At 38.1% G+C, this 10,273-nt stretch overlaps 1 protein-coding gene across 1 annotated transcript in view; it reads left to right on the top strand.

Moving 5' to 3' along the window:
• Positions 1 to 5,227: 5,227 nt before the first annotated feature.
• abch1 (ATP-binding cassette, sub-family H, member 1) overlaps positions 5,228 to 10,273 on the top strand; it is a 30,983-nt gene continuing 25,937 nt past the window's right edge. Inside the window, exons 1-2 of the mRNA XM_042501555.1 lie at positions 5,228 to 5,299; positions 9,202 to 9,350. Of these exons, the coding sequence (XP_042357489.1) occupies positions 5,228 to 5,299; positions 9,202 to 9,350 (221 nt within the window). The remainder of the gene's footprint in view (positions 5,300 to 9,201; positions 9,351 to 10,273) is intronic.

Genomic DNA, 10,273 nt, shown 5'->3' with positions numbered 1-10,273 from the left:
CTTTTTCAACTCCTCTGACAGTCGACAGGGCGCAAAGAGTTTCCAATGGCCGTATGAAACAGGGTGGTCCCCCTCGATCCCTCATCGCGCGGATCCACCACTACCAAACCAAGGAACGTATCCTGAAGTTGGCCAGGGAGGCTGGATCACTCTCTTTCCGTGGGTCTGAAATACACATCTACCCGGATTACAGCGCTGAGGTGTCCAGGAGAAGATCGGCTTATTCCGCGGTCAAATTAAACTACGAAATGCCGGCTTCGTGTACAGGATGCTCTTTCCTGCTAAACTCCAGGTTACCGCCAGGAACTGTCAGAAACACATCTTTGCATCTCCCAGAGAGGTTTCTTCCTTCTTCAAAACAACCAGCCTGATGCATCTCCTGCTCGATCCCCTTCAGGAATCACTGGCTGAAGACTTTTCCAGGACAGCCAAATTTTAAGGTATTTCCTGGCAGCTTTGCAATTTATTCTTACAAGACGTTTAATTTCAGCTTTTAAGACTGTTCATGTTAGAAGTTAAAGCTACTCCAGCAAGATGTTAAAGTTACTCCAGCGAGATGTTAAAGTTACTCCAACAAGATGTTAAAGTTACTCCAACGAGATGTTAAAGTTACTCCAGCGAGATGTTAAAGTTACTCCAACGAGATGTTAAAGTTACTCCAGCGAGATGTTAAAGTTACTCCAGCGAGATGTTAAAGTTACTCCAACGAGATGTTAAAGTTACTCCAACGAGATGTTAAAGTTGCTCCAACGAGATGTTAAAGTTACTCCAACAAGATGTTAAAGTTACTCCAACAAGATGTTAAAGTTACTCCAATGAGATGTTAAAGTTGCTCCAACGAGATGTTAAAGCTACTCCAGCGACATATTGAAGCTACTCCGAGATATTAAAACCATTTCTGTGAGATGTTAAAGCTACATCAGAGACCTTAAAGCTACTCTTGTGAGGTATCAAAGTTACTTTTATGAGATGTTAAAGCTACACCAGAGACTTTATAACTACTTCTGTTAGATGTTAAAGCTACATCACAGACTTTAAAGCCACTCTTGTGAGATGTTAAAGCTACGCCAGAGTCCTTAAAGCTACTTCTGCAAAATGTTAAAGCTACGTCAGAGACTTTAAAGTTGCTCCTGTGAGACGTTATAGCTACTTTTGTGAGATGTTAAAACTATGTCAGAGGCCTTAAAGCCACTCTTGTGAGGTGTTAAAGCTACTCCCGTGAGATGTTGAAACTTAACTTTAATGCATTAACCTTACTGTAATCCTAGTTATTAGTATGTCTGTACAGCACTGTTGCACAAAGTTTCTTGCTAAATACAGCACTTTTTTGTATTTGTGTAAAACAGAGTTTTAGCGAAAGTTAGCTGCTCTCAAGCTGTTTGTGAAGAGCACTCTTAGATCCCGCAGTACTTACCAAGTCTTTTTTTCCGCTTATCATCTTTAGCTTTAATTCGCGTGTTGTTGTTGCTAATACGCAGTATACGTCGAGTTATTGAGTCTCCAAAATGAAAACCACTACAAACACCAAATAAAAAAGTTTGTAGTAACTGTAGCAAGCTCTTTGTTTAAGGTTCGTAACACAGAGCAGCATTCACCTGATGCGCGCTCCTGTCAGCTCACATCTTCGTCAATCGTTGGTTAAGCTAGCGAAACTGTAACCCTAAAAAAAGTTGTATATAAGCCTGATACTTACCTTAACCTTGCAATTAAATGCACAGGAGACCTCATGCTCAACTGTAAGTATACAGAGATGATTTTGTATTTTTTACGATCATCTATCCATGAAAAAAAACCATGTAGATATTTGCTCCTTGCTAACGCAGCTTAGCTGTAGAAGGTACTTTTACTATGCTAACAGACCAAAACCACTCAACTTTCATACACTTAATTATAAATGTATTGATTAGGTGAGATTCAATTAAAATTGGTGACAAACTGACGTTGGTGGTTTTATGATTTAACATTAGGTTGTACCAATTTAACGTAAACGCTACCAAGCGTTTGTTTCCAAATGAAACCTGTCAGTGTAATGTTAGCTTCTTCAGAGTTTGCTAACGTTAGTTAGATAGTAATTCCCGCGTCATATTTTCATGGCACACGATTAGAAGCACCTGCTAGCTCATACTAATGTCAGCATGACTTTATTTAACAGGGTCGCGTACAAACATCATGGCTCGGTTTTTTTCTGCGCCTCTTTGACTTCATCACAACACTGAATAAATTATTGATGTCTGTTTGTTCTAATCGTTTCCAGACAGACAAAATACTTAATTTTATCTTTAAACTTTAGCACTTTAAGAATTAGCAACACTTTTCCCCTCTTATCAAACAGTTTTTTGTTGTTGTTGTTTTATTAATATGCTATTTTTATGTATTTATTTTGAGGTTTTCTTGTTTCTTTAAAGATCCATTGCCTATTTTAGGCATTTAAAGCCAGTTTAAACCATATCTGACATTTAAACTTGAGATTTATCATAGTCCACATGCACAGAAGACTAGCGGTGTCCTCCTCCTGATTGATCTGGGTCTCTGCCTGTTGTGTTTAACCGTGTTGGGTGTTTGTAGTGGTGAAGCAGTGACATTGACTTCATTGATATGAGCAATAGGAAGCAATTTTCATATAAAGCAGAGCATTTTTTAAAGGCAGAAACCAGAATCAGAAATACTTTATTGAACCCTGAGGAAAAAATGCTGGAGCAAAACAAAATATTGACCAAAAAACACACACATTTCACAATTTGGTATGTGAAAAAATGGGTTTACAGGATGCATCCATTATGGCTGCTGCACAAAAGCATGAAGAAATGGAGGACAACTGCATGTTGCCTCTAATGATCTGAAGTGATTGCACCTGGGGGAGACAGCTCCTTCCCAGGCAGCAGTGTTTTATCCTCCCTGCCCCCGCTGGCTCAGGTGATCTCTTTCTTGGGACTTTAAAGTGTTTGTAAATGTAGTTCATGTAGGATTTCTATGCTTTAAACCTCAATGACTTCTTATTTTGTTCTGATTGATCCATGTGGCAGGTGGCTAAAATCAGTTAGGGAAGTGCAGTTCTCTGTGTTGTTTTCTCCCTTTTGACCCTGTAAAACCTGAGCAAATTGGCTGATAAAAGAAGAAATTATATTCCCACAAAATTAGCAAGAAATTAGTTTAAAAATACAGGAATACTAGCCATCCTGAAAATAAGTTTAAAAATATAAATATAAAAAAAATACAAAAAGGCAAATGACCTGAAAAGGTGCTTGAAAATTAGAATAAATCTCTAAAAATACTTTAAATATGTAATTATGAAAATTATATAGAATATTTTTTTCACTAACTTTTTTCCTAGAAATTTTCCTCCAGCTTTTAAAAAAATAATTTTTTAATCAGACATTTGTGGAACATTTTTAAGGAATTGCTTATTGGCTTTTCCCCATGTTTCTGAAAGGTCAAAAGGTTTAAATATTCTGAAATACACCTGAAAATAGTACAAAAAAGTGATGTGACTATAGGTTTTAAAGGGTCAAACATTGACCATGAGTGATTGAAGTTATGCATTGAATACTCTCGTGTGCCTCCATCTTGTGTATACTTTTGGAACTACACCACAACATTAAAACACATTTTTAAAAATAATTTCTGCATAATTTGTTCCTAAATCTTCTTTGCAGAGTTGTGATGAGTAATAAACATCAGAATTGCCTTGTGGAGGAGTGTGACAGTTTGACTTCTTTCAAGATGAACCAGTCTGATGGATCTTCATCTCATCTTGACAAAGTGAAAGAGAAATGTGACCGAACAGGAGCCCCGGCAGCAGACACATAATACTGAAGGTGAAGGCGCAGTGAGATGATTGCCGGCTATCAGTCTCTCCTGCAGGCAGGTTAGTTACACTGCAAGATATATCAGTCATATCTAATTATATGGTGTGTTCTGAAAGAATATGTGCATTTCAGTAACTAAACATTGTTTCCAGATTTGATTTACCTCACCAGATGAGTTCAAGTCAGCAATTCAGTAAATTATTTAACTAAAGAAAACCCTGAAGCAACATCACATTTCTTGTGCTGTTTTAAAATGCCTTTCACAAGAATTTAAGTCTTTGAACCTTGAGCAATTTGGTATTATTTCTTTTCTAAAAAAACATGGGGGAAAAGACAATGAACAAATTGAAAGAAATTAGTAGATTTATAAAATTATTTCTCAAAAGCAAGGGAAAATGTACAGGGAAAAAAGTAAAACAGGAGAAAACAATATAATTGTCTTAATTCCATACTTAAAATTAGATTACAAAATATTTTTGGTTTTTTAAGGACGTTTTCACAGGTTATGTCCTTGTTTCTTTTTAGCAGTATTTTGTTTTAAGAAATATTCATGTAGTTTTATGGTACTTTATTTTATTATAATTATTATCATCATTACTTATTTGTTGTATTTACAGATTTCTTGCTCATTTGGGGGTAATTTCCCCTGACATCACTCATTACCCTCTTCCCATGTTTTTTTTTTTTAACCATTTGAAAGCTGGAGTTGATTCACTTTTCTTGTGCTGTGTTCAGACGCCTTTCATACTATTAAAAGCTTTGTACCCTGAGCAAAATGGTGCGATTTCTTTTAGAAACATGGGGAAATCAACTTGGTTAAATGTGTTTCACAAATTGCAAAAAAATGTTTTTAATAAAGCGATAGAGGGGGAAAAATGAAAAACTATATTTGTAACTATCACAATTACATATTTTAAATGATGTATAGAATTCTTATAATTTTTTAAGCACTATTTCCAAGTCATGTTTGCATTTTTGTTTTGTTTGTGTGTTTTTCATGCTTAATTTCAAGGTAAATTTCTTGCATTTTTTTATTTTTACTGTCGTTGCTCAGTGCCTTTTTCCCCATATTTCTGAATGAAATCGTGCAAACGTGCACGGGTTTCACAGGGTTAAATAAGTCAAAACAGATGTTTGCAGTGGAGCATCATCAGCCCTCACAGCTACAGGTTAGTGCATGTGCTCTGCAGCCGGCATCCACTCTGTGTGGCCCAGAATCGTTGATAAATTGGTTAGCAGATAAAAAATACTGCAATATTTTCTAAGTTAATCTTTGCTGTCGACAGTCAGTGTATGAAACAGCGAGAACAGATTGCCCGCATTCAGTGTAACAGTCCCGCAGCGCATCCATCCATCTCTTCATCCCTCTCTCTCTCTCCCTCCCTGCAGCCGGTGTCAGGTCCGCCCTCTTCCCTGCTGCCATGGCCGCGGAGGCTGCCGGTCGGACTGATGCGTCGGCCGGTCCTGCAGACTGCACCGAGATGGAGGAAAGGGTAAGATGCTTTTGGATTATTTAGGATGCTCTCTTTGGGGTGCAGGATATTAGCCTTTGCAGCAGGCCTTTCCAGCGCCACACACGCTGCTGCAGCAAGATGGAGAGAAACTCCGCAGGAAGCAAACCGCCACAGCAAAGATGTCTGATATGTAGGTTTTGGCACGATATGCATCGAGATGCATCAAGAATATCAGTGTTTTGAAGAGAGGAGGATGAGCTTTAAGCGACAGGGAGAGTGGAGGCAGAGAGGGAGCGCCGTGCACCGCCGCTGCAGCGCGCACATCCTGTATGACGCGCTGATGTGAAAGGGAGAAGTGAAAGCGCAGCAGCTGGTCGCTCGGTGGATGTAGGCTACCGAGGCTCGGCTTATAAATAGACAGTGGCCATTCTTTAACACTTTGTGTGTCGCTCGTTTGCGGCTGATTCCGGAAAGGTCCGTTTTCTTGCACTTGGTGGTGACGCAAGTTGGCAACAACTTGGCAGGCAAGGTAGGAATTTTTTTCCTGATCAGCAGAGCAGAACAGAGTGTGAATGGGGGAAAAAGGCTTTGTTGGGCTCATTGAGGCATCAAGAGAGGGAAGTGTCTTCCAGGAGAGCCTGCAGAGGCACCATGTGGAGATTAATTTGATTATAGGCATGTTTATCAATGGCAATGCAACTAAAGACTCTTCATGTGTTGGATTTTCTAAGATTTTCAAGCATTTTAAATGTAAAAATAAGTTGCATGAGCCTAAAGTGAGGTGTTGATAAACGCTTTGAAACCTGGGCAACTTTATTTCTGTATGGGAAGAAGGCAATGGGCTGAGAAGAATGACTGAAAAATAGCAAAAAAGCACAAAAAATCACCTGTGAATTAGAAAGAAAAGATAAAAAAGGAAATTACCTGAAAAAGCGCTTAAAAAAGATAGTCATTATACAAAATAATTTTAATTATATAGTAATGATAGTGATAAATGCTTTTTCTGTAGCATTTTTTTCCTTTTAACCAGACATTTTTCCCTAGATTTTTGATGATAATTGTATACCCTCACTTAATTTTTTACCCCATGTTTTTGGAAGAAATTACACCAATTTGCTGACACCCGTCAAAGGTTTAAATACTTGTAAAAAAGGCACCTGAATGCTGCACAGAAAAATTTATGTCACTCTTTGTTTCAAAAAGGTTAAAAATAACCTAATAAATCCTAAAATATTCCTTTTACTACAGAAAATAGTGGGGAAATCAAATGAATCCTACAACCTTTGTAGCTGCAACAATCTACTGTTTTCAGTGCAGAATGGTTGCAAAAATTCACATATTTTTAGATAAAAACTATAGATTTTCTGTTAAATGTAGAGATCTGAGTTAAGTGTGTGTGTGTGTGTGTGTGTGTCTGTGTCTGTGTGTGTGTGTGTGTGTGTGTGTCTGTGTGTCTGTGTGTGTGTGTGTGTGTGTGTGTGTGTGTGTGTTAGGGTATTCTTCAAAGGCAAAGCATCTGTTCTCCACCTGCCGGCCCATGAACTGAACCTGTTCTTCCACTCTGCATATTCTGAGCTGAGATGTTTGTGTCACCAGCTCTTTACTTTCTTCAGTGTGTCGACTCACTCATCATCTGCTCTTCATCCTTTTCACTTCTCGACCTTTTTTGTCTCCATCGTGTCTCTGGGTGAGTGTTTGCTGCTCTAATCGCCATCAAAATGACATTTACTGCAGAGTTGACGAGTTGACTTTATCTTTTTTATAGCCTTATCTCAGATGAGGGATTGTTAACTCAGTTTATCATGTAAAAAAATAAGCAACTATGAGCTTAATGCAAGCAGAATGAGCATGAGACCTGCCTTTGTGTATGTTTTGCAGATGTGGGCTATAGTGCCAAAGGTGAGGCCAAGCAAGTGCGTCAGATTATGCAATGCAAGATCCCTAATCTCCTCACAGGAAAATGAGAGATGCTGGATTAAAGGAGGGAGTTAGTAGGAGACCAGGCTGAAGGGGAAACCCGTGAAAGAAGGCTGTTATTAGAGATTACTGGGCAAAGGATTGTTGTACGACCCAAATACTTTGTCTGCTAAAGCTTGACAAGATGTAAAGAAGCAACCAGGAGTATCAGAGTGTGAGAGAGTTGTTTGGGTATGTTTTCAAGCCAGAATTCAGATTTGTTTTGGACTTTTGGATTAAATGGCAAACTAGTTCCTCTCCGCCGATTTGCATTCTTGGAAAACGACTAATCTGGTGGCCTCACTCGGTGGTTCGGTGACTGGCTTATTTAGAAGAATGGTTTGCATTTTTTCTCAGCTTTATAAACCACAAGAGCTCCGACTGATGGAGCTTCTGCACAGGAGCAACACTTCGTCTGGAGCCAAATGTTACACAATTTTAGTTTAATTTCATTGAGTGATTTTCACAAAAATGTAGTAGCTCTTCTCAAAGTGTTTTCTTAAGTGTTGTCACCCTGCTTCTGATGAAATGGTCTTTTTTTGGGGGCATGATCACAGCAAGATGTAGAAAAAAAAAATATCTGATTTTTGCATTTTTAAAGGCAATGTATTATGTATGGTAGCTTGCTCATATGTTGGGTTGCAAAATAAAGAAGGAGGAGGAGGGAAAATCCTCCTCCTCCCTCCAAATTCCTTGTATGCGTAAAAAATACCTGGCCAATAAAGCTGATTCTGCCTCTGGCTCAAGCAATTGTGAGTGCAATACAAAGTCTTGGAAAGGCAGGTGTTCAGATTTGTGGCATTAGTGAAAAACAGAGAGGGACGCTTGATAATTTTGTTCGTTTTCGTACTTGATATTTCAGTAGTGGCTGCACTTCAGCGAAATCACTTCAGATATCAAAACAGAAAATCAAAAGATGCTCATAAAAGTGCACTTTAGGAAAGCTCACTACTGTCTCTCTGTTGCCTTTGGTTTACAATCGTGTACTTCATAAACAGATCACAACAGGTAAGTTGAGTATTATAACTGTAAACAGATAATCGTGCAGAATTTTCATCTGTTTACCGCAAGAAAGACCACCAAGATCCTCCTGATTTTACAATTTCAGGAAGATTTTTTTAATTCAGTCAGTTATTTTTTGTCAATCTGACAACATACTACAATTTAACAAGTGTTTTAACAACCTTACTTTTTGGAGTAAGAGTGCACAATTGCACCACTGAAACATATTCATTCATTCCTGCTAACATGGATGGGTCGCTATATAGTCCTACAGGGCACAAGGAGAAACAAAGTTACCTCAAAGAGACACGAATGACCACAAAAAGACACAGAAGAACCATAATGAGACACAAAATGACGTTAAAGAGACATTAAACAACTACAGCGACACAATAAACAAACAAAAGAGACACAAAATTTCCCTAATAGGACAAAAAATTATGTCAAAGAGACCCAAACGACTACAAAGAGATGCACAGCAAGCTAGAAAAATCAACCAAAAAACAGAAAATAACCTCCAAGAGTCACAAGAACGCAAGGAGACTCACAATAATGACTATGTGGCAAACTACTACGAAGTCTGTGTGTCTTACTACTATGTAGTAGAGGTGGTAGGGCCCTTAGTATATTTGTGCCCATGGCTGCATTATACATGTAATGCTATTTGGCAAAATAACCTTTCTCTTGCTCTAAACTGATTTCCAGTTCGGTAAAACATGCATTTTTAACAGCCCAGCATCACGTTTTAAACGCAACTCAAAAAGCCTTCATAATAAGTGTGTATTTGTGCTTTACATTGAGGCGTGCACCATCTCATGAGTTATTATTGTAGTGCCGTACTGTGATATGATAGGGAGGGATTCTCTCATCAGCCTTGTGAGGTCTTTCTGTCACAATTGCTCCTTTTTTGGGGGTGAAATCTGCAGACAGACAATCCCTAAGATTGGTATTGCTGTTTATCAAGGTGTTGCCGTCTCTTCCAGCAGAAGGAGGGGATTATGAAGGCTGATTTGGAGGCTTCTCTACCTGCTGGACAGGAGGAATTTGCGATCCAGTGCCGAGACGTGTGCCGGTCGTACGGAAAACTGAAGGTCCTCAACAACCTCAATCTGACTGTGCCACAGGGACACATGTGAGTGAAGCAGACTGACTTTTACTATTTTGCCTAATTCTTAAGACACGTGTGTGTTTATCTCTTTGTCAAAACTAAACCAAAAGGACAATTTCTCTTTGCTTGTTATTGTGTTTTTCTTAAACTGTGTTTTTTAACCTGTTAACCTGTCCTGTAAAAAAAAAAAAAAAAAACAGTAATAAGAAATCTGGGAAAACAGAGACAAGAAAAAAGAATGCAGTTTGCAGATGTACAACAAAAACCGATGTACTGAAAACGTGTTTTAATGAGATATACTGTCAGTTTTATTTTAAACCTCCAGCTCAACCCCTATAGCTAAATCGTTCTCCTCCCAGTCAGCAGGCATGTTCCCAACATGTAAAGGAACCAGTCTACTGGCCTCCTGCTTTGTCATGTATCTGCAGACTGATCAGATGCCAAAATCTCAATTTCCTGCAAGATAAGACCCCAAAGGACAGTGAGAGGAAGCTTGCAAATAAATGTGCAGTTTATGCATTTGCAGTTTGCTCTTAATTTTGTTTTTATTGGCAGCCAGAGGACTTACAAAAAAGACAGTTACAAAAACTTTACTTAAAGCCTTTTACTGATAAATTGCAACAAAATCAGATGCTTAAAGGTAATAAATAAAACTGCAAGCCAAAAGACTAGTTAGCAGATAAACAAGTGAAAGCACACAAGGATAGTTAATTTTTTTTAAGTATATTAAAAAAACCAAATTATTAATGATAATAATAATGATAATTTAGGTTTTAATAGCATTTTTTAAAATTTTGTAGTCCACCTCTAAGCTCCTAAAGAAACTGAAATCTATAAATAAATTAGAAATCAGAACAATGATGTGAAAACAAAAACCTTGAGTGGAAAAAAAAAGGCTTCTCCTTGTTTTTTCATGAACTGTGCAAATGAGCACAGAAACCACGGGG

The sequence above is a fragment of the Plectropomus leopardus genome, chromosome 15, assembly GCF_008729295.1.
Source record: "Plectropomus leopardus isolate mb chromosome 15, YSFRI_Pleo_2.0, whole genome shotgun sequence".
Taxonomy (NCBI): domain Eukaryota; kingdom Metazoa; phylum Chordata; class Actinopteri; order Perciformes; family Serranidae; genus Plectropomus; species Plectropomus leopardus.
The sequence above is the reverse complement of the archived record's forward strand: the minus strand, read 5'-3'. Positions and strand labels throughout refer to the sequence as shown.